This window comes from Meleagris gallopavo, chromosome 2 (genome assembly GCF_905368555.1).
Source record: "Meleagris gallopavo chromosome 2, MGAL_WU_HG_1.1, whole genome shotgun sequence".
In the NCBI taxonomy this organism is placed as follows: Eukaryota; Metazoa; Chordata; class Aves; order Galliformes; family Phasianidae; genus Meleagris; species Meleagris gallopavo.
Genome location: NC_139405.1, coordinates 86,469,860 through 86,497,528, shown reverse-complemented (window position 1 = coordinate 86,497,528; position 27,669 = coordinate 86,469,860). Strand labels below are relative to the sequence as shown.

General features: G+C 38.0%; 1 protein-coding gene across 1 annotated transcript in view; it reads right to left on the bottom strand.

Moving 5' to 3' along the window:
- Nucleotides 1-19,210: 19,210 nt before the first annotated feature.
- COL21A1 (collagen type XXI alpha 1 chain) overlaps nt 19,211-27,669 on the bottom strand; it is a 101,453-nt gene continuing 92,994 nt past the window's right edge. The window contains exons 26-30 of the mRNA XM_085217884.1: nt 23,488-23,634; nt 23,336-23,390; nt 22,823-23,023; nt 21,319-21,396; nt 19,211-20,593 (exon numbers count right to left, since the gene is read on the bottom strand). Of these exons, the coding sequence (XP_085074010.1) occupies nt 20,406-20,593; nt 21,319-21,396; nt 22,823-23,023; nt 23,336-23,390; nt 23,488-23,634 (669 nt within the window). The 3' untranslated portion in view covers nt 19,211-20,405. The remainder of the gene's footprint in view (nt 20,594-21,318; nt 21,397-22,822; nt 23,024-23,335; nt 23,391-23,487; nt 23,635-27,669) is intronic.

Here is a 27,669-nt window from a genome sequence, read left to right as displayed (position 1 = left end):
TTACATGTACTTTTTCCAACTCAGCAAACTGTGCAAATAATTTGGCGAGATATTAGGTGGTTCCTGGCAATTTAAACTGCTTGGAAGAACACATGCTAAGTAGTTTTATAGTTTGTTTTGCCCTTAATTTGAAAAATTAAAGAAAAAAAGAAAGTAAAAAGGAAGAGTAGTAAAGAATTGAATATGTTAAAATAAATTAATCTTCAGCATGTTTAGAGGATTTGGCTGACTATCATAATGTTCTAACTCTTTTGACTCTGATAGACTTAAGACATTCTGTCTTAATCTTCCATGATTAATTTGGAGTATTCTGTGGCCAAAGTATACTACTGTGTAAATTCTTGCAAATTAGGTAGAATTTGCTTTGGATAATAATTAGATATATCCAACAAAAAACAAATCTTTTTGCTGCTGTGTCTCCAGCAAATAGATTTCCTGTAAAGATGCTAGTTATTGCTTTGGACCACAGCAGCTATTCATTTTAGGCTGGAGTACCCACCATATTTGCATTTGATGACCTGATTTGATGACAGCAAAGATAATTTAGAGAGGAAATAACTACAGAATTCCATGCAACCAAAAGTACAGCTGGTTCAACCAGCGTCAAACATGAGCATGCCCCAAATTAGTTTGTATAAGCTCATAAAATACAGATGTTTGTAAGAGACCACATACCCCAAGGCTGTTGTGATGCACATTCTGTACCAGTATGTGTGGTGTATGTGGACCCATCTCATTTATTTATTACTTGCCCAGGGAAAGGCTCAGTCTAGTCCTTCCTATTTTCCTCCTCTCTTCTTCCATAAGAATAGCACAGCTAGAAAATTAGATTTGTGTAAAGGCACAGTGCTCTCCAAAAGGTCAATGAAAGGAGGCTTTTCCAATCTATCATCTCCATGTATACTTGATTGGTACCACTAATGAGTGGTTTTAAAATCACCTCAGCTTTTCTGTTCCTACACTTTTCTGTTTATGCTGAGCATCTTTTCTGGTTTCATTTCTCTTCCCTTCTACATCATAGACATTCTCTGGTGACTGCAAAAAGTCAGTGCCATAATTATTTATAAGAAGGGTAGAAAGGATGACCTAATGAACTACCCTTACCTCTGTGCTGGGGAAAATCATGGAGTAGGTACTCCTGGAAGCTATGCTAACATGGAAGAGAGGGAGGTGATACAAGACAAGCCTTCACCAAGGGCATATCCTGCCTAACCAACTTAGTGGACTTCTATGATGGTGTACATGCATCGCTTGACAACAGGAGATCCACTAATGTTATGTATCTGGACTTCAGTAAGGCCTTTGACATGGTTCCCCTAACATCCTTCTCTCCAAATTGGAAAGACTGGTCGATGAATGAGGAACTGGTTGCAAGATCATACCCAGAGAGTGGTGGTCAATGGCTCAGTGTCCAGATGGAGATTAGAGATGAATGGTATCCCTCAGTGTTCAGTACTGGGATCAGAGATCTTCAACGTCTTCAAGAATAACATTGACAGTAGGATCAGTGGACAGTAAATGCACCTTTGGTAACTTTACAGATGACATCAGGCTATATGATGTGGTCGACACTCCCAAAAGACAGAATGATATCCAGAAAGATCTAGACAGTCTCTAGCAGTGAGTCCAGGAGCACCTCATGAGGTTCAACACCAAGTACAGGGTCTTGATTTCCTGAGATTTCATTGTTTGCCTGTCTGATATCCCTCAGCATTGTGAACTCCATGATTACATGGTCACTACAGCCTAGGCAACCTGTTCCTATTCCTCCTTGTCTTCCAGGTTCTCTCCCTCTGCTTGGATGCTAGAGGGAGGGGATCCACGACTACTTGCAGTGTCACCCAGGTACTTCTCTTGCAAGGATGTCAGGGAATGGCTCCATCAGTCAATCACCCTTTCACACTCCCTGAGGCTTCTTAATCTACTCCTATAGTGGTGCTACCCAGCAAAGAAGATTGTACTCCTCACATTGCATGCTCACTACTTCCCAGTACTTATGCCAGGTTCAAGTGTTCCCAGCAGGCCTGAACAGCCACATTTGCATGAGTGCTCAATCTGGTTTGCAACAATATTCTTGGCAATAGCTTTCATCCAAGTGGAGACCATGGCTTGCCTAGTTCCACTGATAAGGCAAAGAGAGTTTGGTGGGTTGACCTCTTCAGTAGGGAATCATAAAATCACCAAAGTTGGAAAAGACCTACAAGATCATCCAGTCCAACCGTCCACCTATCACCAATAGTTCTCACTAAACCATGTCCCTCAATGCCACATCTAAATATTCCTTGAACACTTTCAGGGTCAGTGACTCCATCACCTCTTTGGGCAGCCCATTACAGTGCCTGACTATTCTTTCAGAAAAGTATTTCCTAACATCCAGCCTCAATCTGCCCTGGCACAACTTAAAGCCATTTCTTCTAGTTCTATCACTAGTTACACAAGAGAAGCTCACTACAACCTCCCTTCAGGTAGTTATAGAGAGCAATAATGTCTCCCCTGAGCCTGCTCTACTCCAGACTGAACAATCCCAGCTCCCTCAGCTGCTCCTCATAAGGCTTGTGCTCTAGACCCCTCACAGATTCATTGCCCTTCTCCAGACACACTCAATGACCTCCATGTCTTTCTTGCAGCAAGGGGCCCAAAACTGAGCACAGTATTCAAGGTGCAGCCTCATGAGTGCTGAGTAAGAGGGACAATCACTTTCCTGCTCCTGCTAGCAACACTATTTCTGATACAGGCCAGGATGCCATTGGCCTTCTTGGCCACCTGGGCACACTGCTGGCTCATGTTCAGCCAAGTACTGACCAATACCTCCAGGTCCTTCTCCTCTGCAGTCTTCCAGGCTCTCTGTCCCAAGCCTGTAGCATTGCGTGGGTTGCTATGGCCAAAGTGCAGGACCTGGCACTTGCCCTTGCAAAAGCCCACACCAATGGCCACAGACCAACAGCCATGCCACGCCATTTGCCTGTCCTGTTCACAGAACTCCTGAGTCATTGTTCTCCCTGGAATCAGCCTTAGTACACAAGGAGGTTTGGCTGCCATCACTCCCAGCTCTGCCCACACCGCCTCAGTGCTGCCACTCCACTATTCTCACTTGGGGTGGATGGGATGGGTTGGGGATTCCTTGTTCTCCCTGCACTTCTTCTGGGGAGTGTTTTGCCTCTCTGGGAAAAGCTTCAGCGAAAGCCACCCTGACGTGGACTGTCACTGGCCCCATCGTGGCTTGCCAAAGAAACTCACCACCTCCAATGGGCCGTGCTGAACACTGTGCTGCTGGAAGATCATGAGCTCAGTCATTCAGTTCCTTGCTGATGCATTTGACTTTTCAGGAGACATAAACAGGGTGGTTTTGCCACTTTAAATACCTACCACTGCACCAAGCTCCACCCCATCAACTGCTCTGTCAACTGCGCTCAGAGGGAAAATTACGTCCAGCAGTTCCTCATGGACCCCTCCTCATTCCAGGATTCCCCTGACCAGCCAAAGCAACTCCCTGCTTCACTGTGGAACAGGTCTGCACCAGAGCTATCTATCTAGCCTGCAGGAAAGGAGGTTAGCCCTGCTGTTAACTGACCAAATAGGTTTGAATGGGAGAGGTGGGGGTGAGATCTCAAGATGACTGCGCATCTCTCTCCAAACACATAGGCATAGCTTCACAATGTCTACCTAAATGTAAAGGACGTAATTTGTTATCTTAGGTGATAATATCCCTCATGTATCTAGCGCTGCAATAAAAGTAATGCCTACTTCTTAATACTACATTGTTGTTAATGAATTTTATTTGGGCTCGAGTTTGTCCAGCAACAGAGCTGGCCAGACTCACAAAACAATAAATTGAATGTTTTGGTTGAATCCCACCATCCCAAAATTCCCCTTCCCCAGCTGGCCACTGCCTGATCCAGAAAGTTTGGCCAAACCAGTGTCTTGCCTTCTCCTTTGAAGTCACCCAAGCAGTTACTATACTGATCCTTAAGAGTTAGTGTGAAGTTGATCTAGTGCCTGAATATTAGGTCTTTCTTCACCATCCATGCATGGGCAAGGAGATATTTTTTGTCTCATTGGTAGCTATTGGCCTTATGTCAGCACTCTGTGCCTAGCCCAGCTCCTTCCAAGCACAGCAGCTGGCCCTGGGGTACACCATGCTTCCTGGGCTCCCAACTCTGCCCCAGCAGAGGGGAAAAATCCCCCCAACCACATGCACAACTGGTTTGGATTCAGGTTGTCAAGGAGGAAATAGCCAATGACTTCTGAGCTCTATGATGCCAGTAGAATAAAGAAACAGCATTTGGTTAATTTCTTGAGCAGGAAGTACTCCTGGGCTAGGCTGTTCTCCGCTCAGGATCCCTGCTGGTAGCAGGCCTGCCACTCACAAACTCCTGGAGACCATTTGCAAGACAACTGCAACAGCATCTGTCGTAACCCAGCAATCAGGCTGACTTGGGAAGGAGTTTCAAACTTCTCCTAGGCTTCATGGCACTCAAATTCCTAGTTAAACACCAGATACAAGGCTATCCAGAACTTCTGGCTCTCCTTGCTTCACTCATGCCACTTTCTAAAGTAAACATTTGCAGCATGGTAGGAGCACAACATCACGAGCAAGTGCTGCAGTTGGGTGTCTTCGTCAAGTAGCTTCTGCAGCAACAAGCATTCAAATGTGTAAAGAGTCGCTGGGAGCAGGGTAGGGTGTCTGCTTTCTAATCCTTCAGTCTAAAACAGGAACCAAATGCTCTCACCCATGCTTTGTATGAGCAGTTTCAAAATTAGAATACTGTTAAGCATATCTTCAAAGCACAGAGAAAACTTACATTTAGAGTTGAATTTGATATCCCTTAGGTATATAATTTAAGGTATTTTATGCTGTACACCGCAATACAGAAAAATATGAAAGGTTTATTGTTTAAACACGATCTCTGAGACAGTCATAATACTTGGATTATAACATTAATACTTTACGATATATGTGGACTGTGTAACACAGAAGTCTTAAAGTATTCCATAGAGAAAATGTTGTATACTAATTTCATGCTTTCAACAAGTTTATATAACTTAAAGCATATTTCAGGGAAGAAATAGAAAAAAAAAAAAACCCTGAAATTTCAAAAAACCCTCAGAAATATTTGTCTATATCACTGCCAAAATCTATGCAGAAAATCTACAGAGGGAAAAGTAACTATGGAGTTTCCTGGCTAATTCATAGGACAAAAATGAAAATGTAGGTACAAGCAGTGTGTATTCAGCATCCTTGCAGAAAGGCAAAATAGTTCTGCTCTTCCCCTAGAGGTACTTCCACTTGAACTTGAATTTTCTTGAGGGAAACAATTAAACAGGAAGATCCGTTTAAAAAATAAAAATAAATATCTATAAGGGTTTGCAGGCATGATTTTAAACAGGAGATTAGGATCTTAGCAAAAGAGGAAAAAAAAAAAAAGACTAGAGATACATAGCAGAAAAAGAAAAAATAAAGTATTTGAAGAGAATACAGTTTAAATAGTCAAGATGATATCCTACCAGATGAAAAAGAATTAAAATTGTAAAAGTAAAACCATAGCAAGACAATAAAAAAAATATATTAATAATTATGCAGGTAAGCATTATCACTGAAATACAGGATGACACATTTTTCTAAGTTTCTGAGCAAAATCCCTTACTACTCCAAAAGAAATGAAACTCATGCACCAAGACAAAAAATCTTCCAGGAGATCAACAGCTGGTAAAGAGATACAAAGCTGGGCAGAAATAAATAAATGCACTGAAATGGGAAGAGTTGACTGAGTTTTTTATTGCTGCTCCACATTTTCAGAAGTTAAGTGAAAAATGGACTGAGTTCACAGATGTTGCCAGGTTTACAGATGACACATATGTACTCATGATCATCAAATCTACAAATGACTAAATGGAAGTAAAGAAGTAAAAACTTCTCACTAGAATGATTTACCAGGAAATTACATTGCCTGTAGTAGTTATTCAATAAGTGAAAAATAATGAATGTAGGGCAGGGTGAATTCCTAACCACAGATATACAAAGGTGCATCTGAATTTGTTTTCATTTCACAAAGGCCTCATAGTTACTTCATATACACTTGTGAAAACATTAACTGAAAGTTCATTAAAGCCCAAATTCGATTATAATTTGAAACTATTACAGTAGAATGTACATCAGAAAACGCGATACAGAAGAAATAAAACACTGCATCATGTCAAATCAAGCACAAAATTGTTGAATGGTTAACGTTGGCAGGGACCTCTGGAGGCCATCTCGTCCAACCCTCTGCTCAAGCAGAGACAACTAGACTATACTGCCCAGGACCTTGTCCAGACATTATGTCCTTCAGGACATAAAGCAACTAGGAAAAGCTCAGGAAAGGAAGCAATAGGGATGATATGGAAAGGCTCCTTTTTAAAGTACCATCAAAAAGATCAGGAGCTTAAAAAAAAAAAAAAAAAAGAAAAAAAAAAAGGGTTTTCAGGAAGGATGTGAGAGAAATCTATAAAATGATGAAGAGTATGGAAAAGCTGAACAAAAACCCAAAAACCCATCAAATGACATTCAGTCCACCAATCTAGGCAGGTACCCCACCTAAGGCTTGAAGTCAGCTCTGGAGGCCAGTGGTTATACTGACTCTGACTTCCCTTTCACCCACCCTTCCAAACTAAACCAAACCCTGCTTCCCTTTAATTGTAGCATCTAATTCATTAACTATGGACTGACAATTATGCATATGCTCAGAGCACAACAAGGTTCATTCTTATTCCAAAGAATTAGAAAATACTTTTTGTTATAGATTCACATCCTCTCCTGTCCTGAAGAAAAATCAGTTAGGAAACCAGCAAAACAGCTTCATCCAAAAAGCAGACTGGGAAGTTAACTTCTTTCTTACAGGACAGACACTTGCTGTACTGAGAAACCTGGGAATTATGCCTGCAATGCTCCTTCAACTATAATTCAGGTAACAGTGTCAACTCTGTTGTTTCTGAATAGCTTTTAGGGTATGCTTTTCTTCTCCAAATTCTGGGTTAATTTTCAATTAGGAAGACATAAATATTGTATTGTTTCTCTCTAATTAGAATTACATTTGAAGGACATAAGATATGATAGCCCATTCCAATGCTAACACACTGTCTTTCAGCCGACACGACTGCACAAATGTTGACTTGGATGCCCTCTTGTGTTAAGTGAGCTTTCAAATGAGAAAGAACATGCATATTAACATGAACATATATTCTTTAGAACTGAATATTCCAAATACACAGAAGTATTTGCACTTTTAACAAGCTTAACAAACATATTTTCTCTTATGAGTGAAGCAACAAACACAAAGGACTATCCATGACTTCCATACATGACTGAGCTTCAAACTTCTGGAGGAGCTTGGAGGAATTAATTTCATGGCAGAATATATCATTCAGTATGAATATGCACTAAAAAGTGAACGTTCAGTAAAGTTCACTACCTTGAGCACAGCAAAGAGAAGACAGAGATGAGCTCCATAGCTAAAAACAGAATTTGCAGGCAAAATGTACATATGGCCCTCATGGTACCAAAGCCTCTTGAATTATAGGTACACTTTTTTTAAACAGAATATCATATTCCAATCACAAAGGAATTTCTTCCACGATAAGATGGACTGTGACCACTGTTGGGAGAACAGGAAAGAACTTTCTCTTCTCCTTATTGTATGGAAAACTGCTCACAAGAAAGTTGTTCCTAGCTTTATCTAGGAATGCCATCGAACAAATTTGTGGCTCCTTCAGAGATGTAAATCACTGATGACATTTTGTGTGTGTGTGTGCGTGTGTGTGTGTGTGATTACTGGCTTATAACAGAATGTTAGATTGAGAAAACAAAGACAGCATTAAATTATGGTACTAATAGTTGCATTGGGATGTTTTCCTTTGTCTCAACAATGCTACAGTAAAGCAATTTCACTCCTTTAGCTTTCAAGTACCTTGTCAAACTTGTCATTAATTTATGCATTTAGCACAAACAAAACAAACAAACAAACAAGCGGTATTGCCAGGCAGTACAGCCAACGTATCTGCAGCCCACTGCTTTGAATCTTTATGATTCTTAGTTGCACTGTACAAGCTGTCAGTTTTCTTTAATTGTTTTGTCGCCATTCTTCAATTTCAACACTCATTTCAAAATCCTTGTCCAGAGCTCACTGAATTTCTGCCATCTGTCTGATGAATTTGAAGGTGTTTCCACCAATGAAATCATGTTACTCAGCAGAGTGATTTTGTTCACCAGGAATGAGACTGTGCTTCCCTCAGATAAGTTTGAATAACTTTGTCTTAGTAGTTGTTTCAAAACAAAATCTGAAGCAGAAAATAAATGTTTACATTAACGGTTAACATATGAGTATATGAGATCAGCACCTCATGTTCTGGATCACAGCTATTATCTGTATGGAAGCATTTGGAAATGTTCTTTTCAATACCAGCATTATTATAAATACATATTTTTTTATTACTTCTCTCAGTAATCTTTATATTGCCTAAAAGGTTACAGGTTTTTTTTTCTTCTTGTTTTGGGGTTTTGCTTGTTTTGCTTTCCTTCAGAAAAGGGCTCGGGTCTTAGCTGCACTATCTAAAATAATATTTTCAATGAGAGAGTTTTTCTTGCAAACTATGATGCCCCAGCTATGTCTGTAGTTAAATACTTTCACGCAAAGAAGGGCCTATCCATGGGAAGAAAATGACGAGCACACGATAATTTTATTCCAGCTCAGAAGTTTATAAGTTTGATAAAGTTGTTGCTAAACACCGCATCCTGTGTACTGCTCTGGACAATATTTATTCCATTAATTAGAAGGCCACAAATGAGTAAAGCACTTACACATGCCTAGCTTGAAGCACCAAGCATTCTAGGTCTAACAGCCCCAAGGACTTTATTCATCTGCTTGCATGTAATGTATACATGTGCTTCTCCAATTCCATGATGTGATGAACAAGCAATAAAGCAAGCAAGGAAGTCATCGATGAGGGCACACCAGTCCAGTAGCTTGGCTAGGACACCCTACATTTAATGTAGCCTTTTCAGTTTTCTTCTATAATTGGTCCACACAAAATATTTATCAACAGATCCATACATTATTTTTATGTTTTTTTTCCTTCATTTGCCTTTTTTTTTTTTTTGGGTGCAAAATCTCCCTTTTCTCTGCTTGTAAACCAAAAGTTACAAGACTCCAACATTTCAAAACTAGTGCTTTTCTATGGTTCTATTATTCCTCTTAAAGCTGCTGTAGAAATTTTCAAGTTCTTAATTTCCTTTAAAAACATGTAGTTAATTTACTTCCTTTTATATCATTTCTCAATTTAAGATGATGATGTGTCATTTAAAATCCCAGCCTGGCTAGGATTATTTTTATGCATATATTTACATTTCTTGATTATGTTTACAGCAATTACTTAAATGTCATGCTAACTTTCCCTTTGAAAAAGGAATTATAAAGAATATCTATATTCTGACAGATAACATTTAACCTTTCTTTTTTTTCCTTTCTTATTTTTTTTCTTTTCTAAGTTCTCCAGCACTGAAACGTGGCCCACAGCAGTTGTGAGAACACAACAAACACGCTGCCTTTTGTTACGTGGCACTTATTAGAAGAAATCTAATTCTTTGAGCAAAATAAAGAAATGCACTCAAATGAAATGAACACTGATTTCCAGTATACTTTCATTTTGTTCCAACAGTAACTTCTACAGCAGAAAAAAGCAATTTTGGAAATGAACTATTGTAATACAGTATATGTTTGGAGCTTTTTAAAGTCCCAAACACAGCATATATTTCCACTTCCTGAAAAAAAAAAATCGTTTTATACTGAAATAACTGTATCTTTGCTCCCACTGTTTCTTGGTAAGATGCGCTCAATATCCAAACTTCTTAAGTGTCTCAGATGAGACTCAGAGATGGGTCAGGATTCATGCAGAGCACATATCGCCAGTAGTTCCAGCATTACAGCAGAACTCGCTGCAGCTTCTCAAAGAGGTTGCATGCTGGCTGAAATTAAGGCATCTGCCATCTAATTCCGTACAGTTCATATCAACACAGCATGTGGGAAGATGAATACATCCCCAGGTGGTCCCAGACTGTCTTATCTGTCTGAACTTGAATGGGTGTGGAAAACCTGCAGGCCGGGCCAGGGAACTTCCACGTGCATAAGAATTGCAAGAGGACATTCGGGCTGACTGGGAGAAGAGATCAACTGATCCCAGTTGTAACACGGATGTGAGAGAAGAACTTTCCAAGTGAACTTGGAATTTCCCCCACTGTCTTAAGGTAAGTTATTCCAGAGGGACTTCTAAGAACCTATGGCAGAGAGGGGGGAAGTGGAAAAAATATCCTGTTGCAATTCTATGTACAAGGAAAATGAACAGATGAGGTTGTTCAAAACCAAAGTGGACAAGCATGCATGATGATCTGGCATGGCAAATGAGATTGCTGCTCTCAGAGATGTGCTGGAACACTCCCTTAACCATAAAAGAATTCCCACTAGTACACTCATGGTAAAAATGAATTTCCATTTGTCAACACCCAGTGCCCAGTGCTCTCAGGGCACTTTAACAGATGACAATTTGTTTAAACATTTGTTTTTAACATTTAGACAGAGGAACATTTTGTTATGTATGCATAAAGTTCTGCAGAATCAAAATATTTTTACTGGAAATTGAAATTTTACTTCTTCCAAACACAGTATTTCTTTACTTGGCAGAAGGGTACAACAGATGGAGAAATTGCTAGAATGCTGAGAAAAAGTTCCTCTCAATTTTGAAGACTTTGGAGCCAATGTTAAGATTTTCCCCTTTGTTCTCCTTGAAATCAATGATACTTTACACCACTAATGCATACATCGCATAACCTCGCAAGAAGTTTTCATATCATCTTTATCAATGTATAACAGAGTACTCTTCAGACTGATAAAGAAATTTGTCTCATTTTCAGACATTTCTGTATTACAATTAATTACTGAGCTTGACCTACTGAGCTCTCCAGCCTGGGATATCCAGTGAGGTGATCAATCATCCCCACAAAAGTAGTCTCTGATTCTGAGTACCTCAATACATTAATTTTTAATCAGAGAATAAGAAAAGGAACACATATTGTAGATAATCCATATTCTATGAAAGGAACCTGCATTACCAGAAATGAAGGCATTTCAGGTCTAGGTTCCTAAAGATGTGCTTGAAACCAGTTGAACTTAAATATAGACTTGTGTAGGAAATATTCTTAATTTGACAGAGATATATTCAAAAATAACTTGTTTCAAGTTGAAGTTAAGAGTTTCCAAACTGAAAGCACCAACCTCTGCCTATCTCTTCAGTGCTCCAGGACCTGCAGGAACTGGCATAGGAAAGAAGAGATTATTATGATCAGTGATCACAGCAACCCAGGTGAGAACTCAGTTCCCATGCAGCTGAGGGTTGGAGTCTTCACACAAGGAACCCCAGTACTCTTCATCCAACTGGTGAATATATTCCCATTCAGTTTCCTTTTTGACAGGAGATCCTTTTTGGAACAAATAAAAACTTTTCACTACAGAGTATTTGCCTACCTCTGCTTACGAGTTTACTTTTGTACAGCTCAGTTAACAAATATTAGTAGAAGAAATCGTATACGTATGAAGCAAAAATTCCAAATGCTTTAGAAGTGGAAGTATTTGTATACAGAACATGGGATTTACTCAAAGAAGTGCCGGGAATTGCTGGGTTTGTTCCAGACACTTGTGGATCTTTAGGCTGTACTTTTCACAAGGGCAACAACACGTGAGGGCAGCTGCCAGAGGTTTTACTCCCAAACAGAGACAAAGCTGCCACCATTCTCTACTTGCTTTCCACTGCAGTTAACGTATGGTCAGATTACACCTGTCTACTAGTACAGTAATAACATTCTTCAACGTAAGTAGTACTTTTTCCTCCCACCATTCATCCTGTCATATTTATAGAGGGCAACTACAGCCCTCTGTATCTGTTTTGCTACGCTAAATAGGCAGCCAAAGTCTTTATATTTGAAAAGTGAAAGGGACTGTTAGATGCCGTATATACTGCAATCCATTAAATTGCACCTAGGTATATGTCCAGTCAACCCTGTAATTTTCTTACTAGTAGAAACAGCAAAGCTCAGTCTCTCAAAGCTCAATCAAGATTTAAAAAAAACACTTTACAGCTAGAAAAAAAGTTTTTAAAAGTGAGCAAAGCAAATTAGTTATTTATCAGATGAAAAAACTAAAAGAATGTATTGTAGAGACATGGTGAAAGGACTAATAGCAAGAGTGCCAAAGCAGGCAGACTATGAGCATGAGTTAGTGGGAGGAGAGAAGAAAAGAGAGAGAAATGCAATAAAAACCATGGTACTTCTACGGATTGCACTTTGCAGAGCTGTCATATGTCATCTGAACATTAAACCTTAAAAAACAAAAAAAAATCCCAATCAAAAATGTAAACTACAGACTTCACATTGTAATTGTATTCACTGTACAACATTTATAATTTCAGTGGAACTTTTCCCTCTCCTTTTAACAACGTTGTCTCTATTACCTTCTGCAGTGTCTAAAAGCTGAGGTAGCATCTGATAGAGAAGCTCTGAGTTATTTTCACTGTTATTCATATTCCTATGCCACTGTACTACACAGGCACATGTAACAGGGAGAGAAAATGCTTCAGTTATTTTTAATCCAGCTGCCTCTGGTCAGCAGGACATTTATTTCTACACCAATTATATTGCTCCTGTCTAGATGCTGCACGGCACTCCCACAGATATAGTCTGTATCTATTCTAGATACATGCATATTTAAAATACTCATACAATGTCCACGGAGAGAAAAACAGCCACCATTTATCAGCAGTTTGCTGTTTCTCTGATTGCTCTATAATGTCAGCTAGTTTGCTCACAACTCAGAGACAAAACTAGATGTTTCTCACCCAGACACAGTCTCACTGAAGCCAACCCTGCCAATAAGCCCAATATACACCAAAGGTCTCCAGGTGCAATCATGTCACAGAGTCATCCTCTCTTGTCAAAAACTCAGTATCCCAAAACAGTGCTTAGCTCTAACTTTCATTTCCCAGTTTACCGCTTTCTGCCTTTTTCCACTATAGCTGGGAACTTAGTTCAGTTCCATTACATTTAGCAACACCCCTCAGCCTTCTGGGAATAAATCTTATATGGTTCCTGTTATCCGCAGGCTCAGCTGGTGACAACAGGAGCTGGGATTTCTCTCTAGGAGTCACCAGGGCATTCGTGGCCATAATACAACTCCCTCATCAAACACAGCTTGGAGTTGCTTCTTGTCAATATATATTAAATATTGGCTTACTGACTCCTCACCAAATTTGTAAGAAAGTGATGTTAGAGGAGTCAGGGCTATGCTGTCAACTTCTCAACTAGTAAAATGCATCACGATTCACCAGCGAGTTACTATCAAAGTAGTAATCCACAGTTTCTCAATGTTTTGCCACTGCACACAATGTGAAAGCATCCTTAAGGCAATGATGAATTTGTGAAGAAGTAAGGTATTAATTCTCTTCTATGTCAACCATTATAGAAGTTGCCTTCTTGTGGCAGGCTCAGGTATCTGTTTTTTCTTACTTATTATTTATTATGCCAACCATTAAAGGAGTATCATCAGTAACATTTTATAGATGTTACTTTTGCAGATACCTCCAGTAGCCACCTACGTACCAGTTTACAGGTATATATGCCTGGTGGTACATGGAAGGTGTGCTCAGTAAACACCAGCAGGCAGAAACGGTGTATGTGATTCATAATTTAGCAGTGATCTGCCTACCTTATAGCCTGTAAAATAATACTAAACATTGAGTTTCTCTTAGCTTATCTAATTAGGAACTGCCCTTCAGACAGCTGCTGGCTGTTGTTTTTCTGAGTGCAATAGAAACTCTGATACAGGGGGAGAAGTAGAAGAAATTAGAGAGGATTTAATGAGTGCCAGTCTAGCTCTTTCCTCACAGAGGCAAAACAACCCAGCTCCCCAGTTCAGATAGCTTTGGATATTCTATGCAAGCTCTATGTATCATAACTCACAAAGCCAGGATTCTTCTTCTTCAGTTCTAGGTTTAGGATCTTTTCCTAAGAAACACTATAAAAGGACTTACTGCATAGATAAAAAATCTTTTTAAACTTTCCTAACACAAATACTGTTGAGTGCTAGCATGTGCTTGCCAGTTTCCAGAGCAGAAGTTAGATAATGGGTGGGACAGTTAGAATCTCTTGAAGTCTCATCCAGACATTTGGTGCATTATAATCTCTCTGTCAGAAATTCCTGGTGCTCAGCACTGGTAGATTCATCTCTCCCTGTCCCTCTGTGAGGTCTCTCACTTCGTATCAAGGAAGTGTTATTTTCACAACAAATTTTCTTATAGCTTTCTGTTGGAAACAGGGAGAAGCACCATTCATTCAAAGCCTTATTAATATTATGTTAGAATGGAGGAATAAAGTGAATAACTTTCTCATTTTCCTTCATCTGATATACAGGCTACTGTACTCCTACAACAGTTTTTTTCTTCAGGCAAGAGAGATCTTGTCCACATTAAAGGCAGCATCAGTAAAAGCTTCAACTTCGTGACCTAATTACAGGACAGTTTCTTTATTTTTTCCTTCACCTCCCTCTTCATTCTCTGATAGCTTTGTGTCTTTCAAGAAAGTTATTTCTTTGAATCACTGTTTATAAGCATTATTTCTTTTACTTGCATGATATTTAACACGCAATTTCAACGTGTCACACAGATATCGTAGATATTTTTTTTTATGCTTTACAAAAGGAAAAAGTAAAAACAATAAATGGAACTCTCTCTGGAATTTACAAGGTTCCAACATGAGAAAGATACTTTTTGCAGGCAATATGGACATCTGATGCCGAAACAGTTATGTGGCTAAGTCTTCTGATGAATTCACACCTACCTTTTCCCTAAGTGGAAAAATGCTGTGTACTTTTATCAGTGACAAGAGGAAGTGTATCAAACAAGGAATACAGAGCACTTACATAATTCTATAAGCCCATGGCAGACAACCAAGGAGCCTCCAAGCCGCCAACATACCTTCTGGAGAGTTAGCCAAGTGGCCAGACACTGCTTCTGGAAAAACAGCTTCTTATGCTTGCATCTTTTGCCAAGAAAGGAGAGAATAGCACAGAATAATACAATACGCCGGACCATCACCAGAATATTTCTGTTACCAAAAAGCACTTTATGCAAATATAGTGACTACTGGGAGGAGGATAATGCTTGTAAAGAAAAACTCAGGTATCACATAGTAGTCATCACTCCATTGTAAAACTGGACTTCGATTCTCCAGGATACTAGATGACATTCTCTATGAGAAAATCTTGCCTATCAACAGAAGAAAACAACCCACAAATATTTTCTGTGTTAATTAAAATCTTAAACATTTCAACAGTATACCGGACAGCAATGGCTCTAACAGTGGTTTAATGCCACTGCTGAATATGGATTCATCAGATATGTTTTGTTTTAACACCTGTGTCTTCCCCACACAGGAAAATACTGGTCTCTTCCACAGATGTTTGATTCAATCTATGTGAACTGCAAAAGACAGATCTTAACAGTTCTCGCTCACTGCCAGGCCAGTCAGACGCACTAGTAGGAAATTTCATTTTATTGCACTTGATTTTTCTGAGAAATGAGGTTCTGTAGTTCTGAAAGATGCACAGCCAATGACTGTCAGTTCCTCCTCTAAGAGAGGCCAACCAAACCTGCCTACACCCAAAGCTGACAAGAACCCCTTGTCTCTCAAGCAGCAGTAAGCACTGCAATAGTTCAGTTTCCACAGCAGACTAGACTTCATCTTCTTTAATTCAAAGACTACATCTTTCAGTTTAATGAGGAACTGAGAACCATATCTACATATGTAAAGCATACATACATTACACGCATACAGATGCATATATATATATATACACACACTCACCAAGTAAATATGAATGTGGAAGCCACCTGTGACATCTAGTCTTTTACCGTTACGTACATATAGACATATCATATGTGCTTACTCCAAACTTCCCCAAGAAGATTATGATTCTCAGAGCTGCACATTTCTGAGCACCACACACCACTAATCTTTCATTAAAAAATGCAGTTCCCACACTAATAATTTTCAATTCTGCATCTTTGTGTGGAGACACTTACCTTGATAATTAAGAAGTAATAGCGATAAAAACTGTAGCAAAGTGATAAACATTAAGTCCATTTTACATACACAGATACAGTGAGTTGAAATTATATCCAAATTACTGTACTGTAATTCCCACACTGACACCAACAGGAATTAGATCAACCTGGGACTATATTTTTAAACTCAGGACTGAAGAGCAAGCAGGATGTTACTAAATGAAATCTGGAAACTCTTCTTGCATCTTGCCCTCAACTTAAAATTTAGCCCAAGATCCAATTTTAAAGATAATGCTAGTTAACAGTTTCTCATAACTGTTTCCAGACAATCTCTGGTTGTTAGACAGTAACATTTTTTCAATGTCATTGTTTTCTATTTGCAGTTTCTGACTGCTGATGAACACCTGCAAGAACCTCATGTACTTCGCACATATAGTAGGATATGAGCGTCTCTCCTGTGGATCATTAATCTGATATTTTATTTACTGAATTTATATCATTGGTTTAACCTCTTATTTTAGGATTAGTTGAAGACACTAAAAAAAATTTATATTCTTTGATAAAATATCCCATCAATCCATGAACACACAAACATTTTATTCTATAACGCTACAAAGCCAGAAAATTAAAGGATTATGAAATCTTCAAAGTTCTGACTTGATAAAATCTTGTAAAAGAAATGATAGCCTAGATCATGTCCTAGGCTGTAATTTATGCACCTCATTGGGATGCAAGATATTAGTAGCTTCTGGCCATTTGATCATACAGAACAGGCTGTGAAGTGCCTGTCTTCATTTAAGTAAACTGCATTGTTACTAGCTTTGAAAAAGGCACCTGAACAGGCTGGACAGAATCACAGGTTGGAAAAGACCTGCAAGATCATTCAGTTCAAGTGTCCACATATCACCAATAGTTCTCACTAAACCATGTACCTCAACACAACGGATAGTTAGCATTGCCTCTAGCTGATAAAACCAAAACCTTTCTGAAAAAATGTGACAGGTTTGGCAAGCTCAAAGAGCAAAATACCAAAGATACAGCATTACTGAAGCCAAAGCCAGATAGGAGTTCAGTTTCAAATATCCCCCTTTTGGAAACAAAGGGTTTAAAGATGGCTTTTAAAAATTATTTTTATGTTGAGTGAAGCCTCTTAATCGCTAAGTTCTGAAAGTCCATCTTTCATAGAGTATCTTATTACATGAAAGAAAGTAACTCTAAATGACAGTCTGCTTTAAAGATATAAAAAAGACATGCACTAGCTGAGATTCTACTCTTTACACAGCTGTGAACAGATATTCTAGGTCAGAACGAGAATTGCTCACGAATGAGAATGAGAACAAAAGGAGTAGAGGAAAAGTAAAAGTTTCCCTTTTATTGGTATAGACAAAAAAATTAAAAGGTATAGGCTTCCAATTAGAAACAATAAAAATGAATAAGGAAAAAGGATAAATGGAAGCTATTCAAAGGGAAATACTGTGGTAGCTACATAGTGGATTGCTTCAAGAATTAGTTTTTGGATTGACAGTGCTGTTTTCCTTCTCATAAAAAGTAGGAGTATGCTAATGAAGACAGGATCAAAAGAAAGGAAGATCAGAACACAGGAGGATTTAACTCGGAATGAGAACAGTAAAAAAGCTCTGAAATGCAGTGCTACAAAGCACAAGCTCTTACATGTAAGAACTAATAAGCACAGTTACTTTAAGCTGAGGTCCCCTCCAGGAAGAATTACCCTATTCATCTAGCTCATCTGCTAGAAAAAAAACCACAAGAGGTTAACAGATCTGGGTAATACCATTTAAACACAGATCTACATGACAATTGTATAGCTTACCTAAGAATTCATAAAATGGTAATCTGAACAGAACTACATTCATAAGTCTCACTGAAGTATGAATGACATTCCTTACTCAAAATTACAGATATATTAATAATAAAGGTATATAAAATATTAATAAACAGATAGAGACTAGGAAGTACAGAAAGATCTTCAGCCAGAATAGTTTGGAGGCAAACCCCTGATAAGACAAAGAAAGTGACAATACCACTAATTACTTTTAAAATCAAAGTGTGATATATGTGTGAATTTAATCTCATGAAATCATAACCTATGCCATCAAAAATGAGACTCGACATATCAAGACATTTTTACTGGTCAAATGCACTACACTAAAATTTTTCTACCATCTCATAAATCCAAAATGTTTAGATATAGAAAGAAATGGTTTGATTGGATTAATGAGGGAAAATACAAAATATCCCAAAATTTCCAAAAGTTTCACTGTTTCTTGTAGGTGAAAGAATGCATAGGTGTCGTTTTTCATTATAACAGAAAGAACACTGGCATTTTCTACACGTAAGAAATTCAGGTTTTCTGCTTGTATTCACTGTAGTCAGAAGTTCATCAGACTCCAGGAAACTTCCCAAAAGATATGGCTCATTGGTCACAACACTGTGCACCTTATTATAGAAAGGTGACTTAAACATGGGTTTAAATTTGCACACAAACTGGACAGCTCAGAAGGGTTCTGAAAGTACACTGGGGTCCTGATTCCTTCCTGACCCAATGATTTACTTTGCTTCCAGCTCTCAAAAAATAAACAAAAAGAAAACTGAATGCAAGTGAAGAAGAGCTGCATTTGTGTCCTCCAAAATTCAGTCAGATCTTTTTCACATGGGCAAAGTCCAGCAGTGGGTACCAAGGAATACTTGTTCAAGGAGCAAATTTTGTGCAAATCAATTTTCTCTCAAGTTGGTATCTTTGAAGAACTATTGTGTAGGTTTCTAAACTAGGCTGATGAGACACTAATGCTTGAACTGCACTATGTGGTTTGGCTAAGCTACTTACTACACCATGTCACAAGGCTGTAGCTCTAAGCAGGCAGCAGTCACTGAGCACCACACAGCAAGAGGTACTGCTCCTGGGGCCGGCACTGTATCCAGGGAAAATAGAAGGACGCCAAACAAAAAGGCAAAACTGCCAGGTGGAAGCATTCCTACCTGTATTACAGACACCACTCTTTTCCGCAATGCAGGACACAGGCAACTCTTCAATTGCTCATCAAACCACCACAAGTTCTATACAAAATTTTATTTTCCCTTGAATGTCAAGCATATTACCAATCTCATAGTGGGACAACAGAAAAACAACACATTAGAAAAAGCCACTTATGAAGCACTGGGTAAGCTCAGTACAAGACTCTGCCTTAATTTAAGAAAAGGATTTAAAATTCTCAAGGAACTGTGCATTTGCCGTTTATGTGAAAGCAAGCAATACACCTCATCAGCAAAGCATACAAAGAAAAATTACACAAACCTTGCTTAAAATGAAAAAGGAAACATTGCAACAAACATTGCAGTTAGTTAGCCAGCAGTTAGACCTTTCTCCTTGTAAACCTACTTCTTCAATTTGGCAACAGCGGTGGCTACATAACTTAATCCATAATGCAAAACTGTTACAATGGGCTTGTGTAAACTTTTTTATTAATTATTTTTTGTCAAATTATAGCTACAAGCCAACATTACCAACATTCAACTTTTTTCATGTAAGCTGAATCACCCACATAAGACCTTTTCGACCTTTTGTAGCCAAAAGTACCACCTTAAATAAAACCTTGGCTGTTCTTGAAACAGTAGGAGGTCTAACCTTGCATTTCACCTTGGTTTTAAATAGGAAACCGCGTGGCAAACTAGGTGATACTACTTCTATAACAAGTAGAGATATTTCCCTTAATTTATAAAAATCCAATATAAGTTTTTGCTCATAGAACACTTGGAGCTATGAAATGTACACAAGCCAATGAGATTAACACACAAATGAACTCAAAACCAAACACATTCTATCAAAATCAAATACTGTATATGTCAGCTGCATGTGAAAAATTTCACAGTAGTTTACACCTGACCTATACCATTTCAGGCCAATCCTGCTGCCAGTGGAGTCTCCAGCACTTCTGCAAAAGACTTCAGTGGCAGCAGGAATATGACAGGACACTTAAATACTAAATGTCAAATATTATAGTTATATTTATTTATATTAGAATTGATGATTTCTTTCAAAAACACTTCAATTGATGCAAGTTATTAAAAAAAATATTGGATTTCCTTTCTTAAAGGACTGTATAACATTTGGGAACCTTATTTATAGTGTTAATAATGTCAGAGGTACTTCTGTTCTTGTTTATGGAATTATTGCTGGTCACCTTCCTGAGACTTGAAAGACCATTAAAGACAAGCACCATACCTATTCCTCTAGATTATTAAATCACAAATTAATAATTTGGTCCCTTTCTAAATGGGTCTCTTCCAACAATGACACTAAAACACAGTGATGGGTCACAGATTCCAGGGGGTCCAACTGGTCCTGGCATTCCGGGACTGCCACGATCTCCATCTTTACCAGGCTGCCCACGTTCTCCAGGGCGTCCTTCCTTACTCATACCTGGGGGACCTTCAGGACCTTAGCGACACACATGCAAGGAATACACGCATTACAGAGTATTTTTATTCACATCGAAACAAGAGCAATTAGGAACCCAAAATAGCCCTGCTGTTTGGTGAAGTATTAAGATAAAGAAAACTTCACTTCTGGAAAAAGACACTTGTCACAAACTATTTACAGGCGTATCTAGCAAACTTGTTATCTTACAAAGACTTTGGGAAAAAAAGGCATGTAGTAAGTAAAAATAGCTTTCTGAAGGAAATATAAAAATCTGCTTTGGCACAATTATACTTCATCATATTATCTGGAACCATGGGCATGAATCAAAGTCCTCTGAATTTTATTCATTTTTCTAGCTCTGGATCAGGGTCTAATCTCTCTTCCAAACACTCAGCTTTGCATTTTGTATCAAAACAATGCTGTTAGGAAGAATATTTCCTTCACTAAGTAATGGTTACAAGTCACGTATTTATATCAGACTCAGTTTTCTGTCTGATACAGTGACCTGTCCATCAAGAAAAGGGAATCTCAGGTACCAACCTATACAAGATTGGTCTTACATTAAATAAATCCTATGACAAATCTAAAAGGTGTGCAAGAGATAGGCATTAGCCACAAAAGATATATAGTAAATAATATGTATAAAAACTATTCACATTTTTCTCAACTACATAAACATTTTGTTATAAACTATTTCTTAATATTTAATAGCATGCATTAAATCCACAGAAACCATCTCTCACCTGGAGGTCCTGGTGGGCCTTGGATCCCAGGAACCCCAATTCCTTGATTGCCTTTCGCACCATTTTTCCCCGGCAATCCTGTGGATTAGCAAACACATTTATAGCTTTGCACACTAAGAATGATCTTCATAAGAACAATTAGAAAGTCAACATTTGATGATACTTATTAAATGAAAATATCTAATTGTTCAAAAGCAAACCATGGGATCTAAAATAAGCATTTCCTTGTAACCTGCACAGTGTAACTAGATTCTTAATTATCCTTATCTCCACTAAATTAAGAGCCAACATAGCCCCTGATAAACAGATGGCCACTATGAGTTGAGGGAGCAGATGATGAAGAATTAAGAAAAGTGTTAACTGTTAATGCTTTTTCACTGGCAATGTATTTATGAAGATGCATGAAGAGAGTGTAAGATGTTCACCACAGCCCCTGACTACTCAGAAATCAATGTACAGCAAAATTAAGTCTCCAAAAAAGATATACTTTCTGAGAGGGGCAAAATATATACTCTCTCATAGCAGCACAACCCAATGAATTCAATTGCTTCAGAGAAATGGATACCGATTTTTCTCGTGTGAAATAGCTGGCATGGTTAGTCAATGTCAGCTCCAGAGGAAAACTGCACATTCTCCTTTTGGAGATGAAATTATGAAAGCACAACAAATTATCATTGCACCAGGTCATAGTTGAGAAGTTACAGAGAAAAATATTTACCAACCATTTTCCTGTCAACCTGTCAAGCACATTACTACATAGTAATTTAACTTTCCTGATTACTTTGATGCAATAAGAAACAGAGTTGCTGCAGTTACAAATGGATTTCGTTTCCAGATTAGATGTACATATTTAAGCTCACAAAAAGCACTACAGAAATCAGATGGAATGCTTGTATGGCTGAGACACCTAAAAGCATTAGCTCCTTTAGTATTATTAAAAAGACTTCAGAATCTTTAAGAAAAGTATAAAGAAAATAATAGAAATCCTTACAAGATAAAAAGGAAAAAGGAGAAAAACCAAGGAAGTCAGAGGGTTATAAATGTATTATATGCCAAAGAACAGCCTGCAGGTAGCAGGTAAATAACAGTGAATTTATAGACAGTAAATGACCAGTGATTATAACAAGTTTTTAAAATATCATAAACAAGGAAGTTTGGAAGAAAACAAATACGAAAATATACCAAAACCCACATCTAAACATACCTGATCGGAAAATTAAAATAAAAAAAAACTAAATGGAGTTAAAAAATATCTACATGAAAGATCACTCTAAAAAGATCAAAATTTAAGTACAGTAGAACTGAACACTAGTTATCTTGTGCATTCTGGTATTTTGTCTTCTTCTGATATACATACTTCAAGAGCAGAGAAACCTTTGCACCATACTCCCATTAATACTTTGCAGTACAAACTCAGCTATTCCTTTACTCCTTCACTCTTCAACAGTCCCATCCAAAACTGCAAGCAGAAAACAAAGGCATAGAAACCATATGCACACAGTACCTCTTGTCCCACGAGCCCCAGGGCGACCTGGGATGCCAGTCAGACCTGGAACACCATCATTCCCTGGCAAACCAGGAAACCCTCTTGGACCTTCAGGGCCTCTTGGACCTGGTGGTCCTGGAAGTCCTGGGGAAGTGCTTTGGGACTGACAGTGGTTGCAGTTTTGTAGCCTTCCACTCTGAAGGATCACAGGTAACTGGGCTGGCAGAATTAAACCAAAAAAAGTGCATGAGTGTTTTAACTGTAAAATACAAAAAAATTTCTACCTCTTCATTAAAATAAAACCAGCTTCCTTTCTTTAGACAGCATGGTATCTTCAGGAAACAAAAGTGCTTTTAGCACCTGATGGAGATGTGGAAGTGTCCTTCTTCTATGAAAATCTGTGATAAATCAGATCAAAGTATAGGCATTGTTTTCAAAAAAAAGAAGCATCTGTATAGTTACAGGGAAACTTCTTCAACACTTCAAACATGGAAAGAACAGTAAAGAGTGTAAAGAGTCTTTCAAACTTACTTCTCAGTACATCCGAACAGACCTGTCGAATAAATTCTTCTGAAAATTCTCGTGCCTAAATTGAAAACAGAGAAAAGTTATAAAAACAGAAAGCCCGCATTTGTTGGGAGTTTTAAAGCACCCAAAATGACCATGTTAGGTCCTATGCATACAGGTTTTCCATCCGATCCAGGTGGTCCTGGGGGCCCTCTGTCTCCAGGCTGACCTCTGACACCAGGAGGTCCAACCAGACCCTGGATACCGGATTCTCCCTTCTGTCCATTGATGCCTCGAATGCCTGGGTCTCCCTTCTCACCTTTCTGAAACAGAAACCAGTGAAAAGCAAATTGTATCTTTACATGCTGTATCTTTACATGGAAGCTCTGTAGCACCACAAATATATTCTAAGAAAAGTTTCAATGACAATCTTCATTTTAAGTTGTCACGAAAATTTACAAAGTACCTAAATTTCCATATTAGAATTGAATTATAGAAGCATTTGAGTTGGAAGAGACCCTTAAAGGTCACTGGTCCAACTCCCCTGCAATGAACAGGAACATCTATGGCTTGATTAAGTCACTTAGAGCCCTGTCCAGCTTCACCTTGAATCTCTTCAAGGACGGAGTATCCACTTCTTCTCTGCACCACCTGTTCCAGTGCCAGACAAATCTTCTTGTAAAAACTTTTTTCCTTATATCCAGTCTAAATCTTCCCTCTTCCTTTTAGTTTGAAGCCATTTCCCACCACAAGAAAGCGTTCCCAAAGAGTCTGTCCCCTTCTTTCTTACAGCTCCCCTTTAGAAAATCTTAAACAAATCATAAACAAACCCATTTGCTTTACTAATTAATATAAAACAAATTCCTCACTAACATATGGAAGAAAATATTTATTAACTTAAAAGGCTGGAAAAATTACAAGTGAAATTCTGGACCACAGAAGTTCTTGGCATGCTTCCAATTTACTAAAACAATCAAGACTTTTACTCTATGACTTTTGTTTATAAGTGAAAGGAAAAATGATTCTGATTTCATTTAGGGTTTCTGGTATTTAACTTTTTTTAGTTCATTTATTCTATGTAAGATTGATAGCAACTGCAGTCCATTTGCTTCACCAGGAAAGTTTAAATTAGTACTGGATCTATCTTCTTCAAAGCAATGGTTGTTCTATGTATGGGGTTGCCTACTGCAAAAGCTCCTGTGGAAGTCCTTCCCTGTGCTGGAGCCAAAAATATTCCATTAGAATGTATTTTGGTACATGTCCAAGATTAAAGTTAGTATACTGTCTTTATTCCCTGATGAGTTTTCTCCTTCTGTGTTTTGCAGCTTCTACACAGTGTTGTCAGTAGCTTAAAAATTTTCTTTGTCAATTTCCAATGATTTTAGATGGAATTAAGGAAATAAGGCAACAGAATCACAATGTATGACAAACAAACCTTAATGGAGCAAACAATGCAAGTTTAAGAAGCACAGGCATGTAGTCTTCATAGACTTGCACTGATTTTTATATTATGCTATTTATATTACTTCAAGTCCTTCCAGGTAGTACTTATCAAAACACTTTACATCAGAAAAATATATAGCTCACTCAAAACATTCTGGCTAGGTCTGAATTTGTAACAGTGCCCAGAGCTCTCCGGATAAATTACTACAGAGTAGTACACATTTCATACACAGCGAGCTAACTATCAGGATTTTTCACCCTGCTACATTTAGCTGGCTTATATCTCAGACATGGTTACTAATACTGAAATGAGGAAAACAAGGTCACTGAAAGAGAAAACACTCAGAATTGCATACCTGGCATCACAAAAGGGATCACAGCCTGTTCAGGTTAACTGAGCTCTTCCATTATGTCATTTAGTTCTGCTGTAAATAAAATTTGAAGGCAGAAGGGCAGTGCAACCCTACTCTGAAAAGCCACCACATAAAAACATACCTAAGTGACTGGCTGTCTATGCATCCCAAAAGACTTTAAAAGTTCTTTTTGTGGTTTTGGGGGGTTGGATCTTTTTTTGCTTCCATTTGCCTGACAAGACCCACAAAAAACAAAACAAAAAAAAAAAAAGGTACTACAAGAAGTCAGGCATTTTTTCCTCTCAAGATAAAAGGTGACACATGTTGATAAAATGCCTAAGAGATGGCAGAAAAGAAGTTCCACGAGTAAGATGCCAAATGTGAATTGAACAGCAGTCCATATACTCTCCCCATTAAAGAAGTTGTGCCCTAATTCAGAACTTACTTTGTCCAAGGTTTAGCTGTACTTTACTGTCTTGCTACTGTCAAGTGGAACACTGTAGCCTGTCATGGTGTTATGATTTTCGCTATCAGTAATCCATATCATAATCCTGTGACATAGCCATAGAGACTAAATATTCTTAGTTACACCATGTAGATTTGTATTTATCCATTTCTATTTCTTGATTGCAAATGGTTTTATATTTAAGAGTCATTTTAACAACACCTCCACAGGATCAGCAAATCTCTGGGATAAACATACAAAGAAGCTGCCATGGCCACACCAGAAGCTGTACATGTTGAGATCTGAAGATAATGCTGTTCATGTAGCTAGAAATTATTTGTTTCAGTTTAATTACTTTTACAGCTATGGCCTATGTTTACATAATGACATCTGACTTGCAAGTTGATTTATTTGAATTGAATGTTAAAAGGGTTAGAAAGCATTCAGAATCAGTGAACTATTGGGAAAATGGCATATATTGTAGAAGAACATCACAGTCAAGAAGCCAGTATTTAACAAAAACCAAATCAAAACAAAAGGCAAAACACTAGAACCTCAGCACAAGAGCCTGCAGAGTTTGCCAAAAAGCAAATGAAACTGCTGAGGGAACATTTTCTGCAGTATATCATGGTCTTGTATGCTAAGCTGCATCCTGTGTGTGGCCTTGTTTGCTGACCTTTGCTATTGGCAAAGAAAATCAATAAGAATAAAACAGCTCAGCAAGTGCTGAGAATTACAGCCTGAAGAAACTTCTCTATTAAGAAGTCAGACTGTGACAAATGGCAAGATAGTTTTTAAAGCAGAAAATAAACCAATTTACTGATAAGTAAACATAGTTACATCATTATATCATAACGCATAGTAAAGATAATACTGACATTTTAGACAAAAATACCATGACTTAAAACATATAAAGAAGCTACCTCAATGGTTCACAAGTAATATCTTAGCAGTTTTGGCTACAATTTAGTAAAATGCCTATAAGCCAAACTGTAATTTTTAAGAATTTCATAGAACTACAGCAGCATATAGGACAATTCTAAAGTTTAAATGCTTGTGAGTTTCTAAAGAGCATGTCCAGCTATTGATATGCAACACTTCTTAACGAAAAGGTGTTGGACAAAGACATCTGTAGGTAAAGTTGAAGCAGAATGGGGAATTAAATACTCATTTCACTGAATGCTGGAATGAATCAAATATAACTAACAAGTTAATCTTTCGTACACCAATATTTTATGCATCGTCTAAAACAAACAGTTAAAAGGTCTGACCATGAATATATCTGCATTAGTTAACCACAGGAAAAGAGACAGGACTTTAAAACATTCCAGAGAAGAACAAATTTAGCTTCTCGCAGACCAAGGAAAGTCCAAGTGTGCTTCCCTTTATCTCCCTCAGATTTCAGGCTGATGTGGAAATTATTCCAGTGTAAACTTTATAGTTGGGAGAAATAATTCTGCCCTGCATTTTCTAAGTCAGTCTCAATGATAGAATCCTCTAAAAATATATCTTTGTACAGTCTTCTATGCCATTACTTCTGAAAGAGAGGCACACAAAGCAATCTTAGTGGCCAAGTTTAAAATGAACAGATAAATAGCTCAGCTGTGGAAGTCCTTCCCACAGTCCTTTATGGAAGCTAAAGGCAAAGTGAGTGCATCCGCACAGTCTAAAGGAATTAGATAAATTTGTAATTGACATTAAATGCAACAGTTTGGATCTCTACTGCCCCTCCACTGCTGACTGCCAAAACCAGTAAAAGCGTACAAGAGGAAGGAGCTTTGTTATGTGTTGTGTTCCATATTTCTGTATTGGCTGCTGCTGAAGTGAAGATAGTGAAAAAGAAGGACCGTTTAAATCAAATATTCTGTATTCTTTTATGAAGTAACTTTTTACTTTTCAATGACAGTTTATTTGCCTCCTTCAACCAGCTCCTTTTCTGATTATCTGTATCCCTTTAAAAGTTATACTTGGCTTTAACATTTTTAGATCTTGCATTTTGTGAAATATCCATTATGCTACCTGTCTCTTTTAACTAATGCTTCTTTCTCTTCTCCTGATACTTTTTAATTAATTTCACTTCTGTTGCTTATGTAAGTATGAAAACAAGACTGTAAACA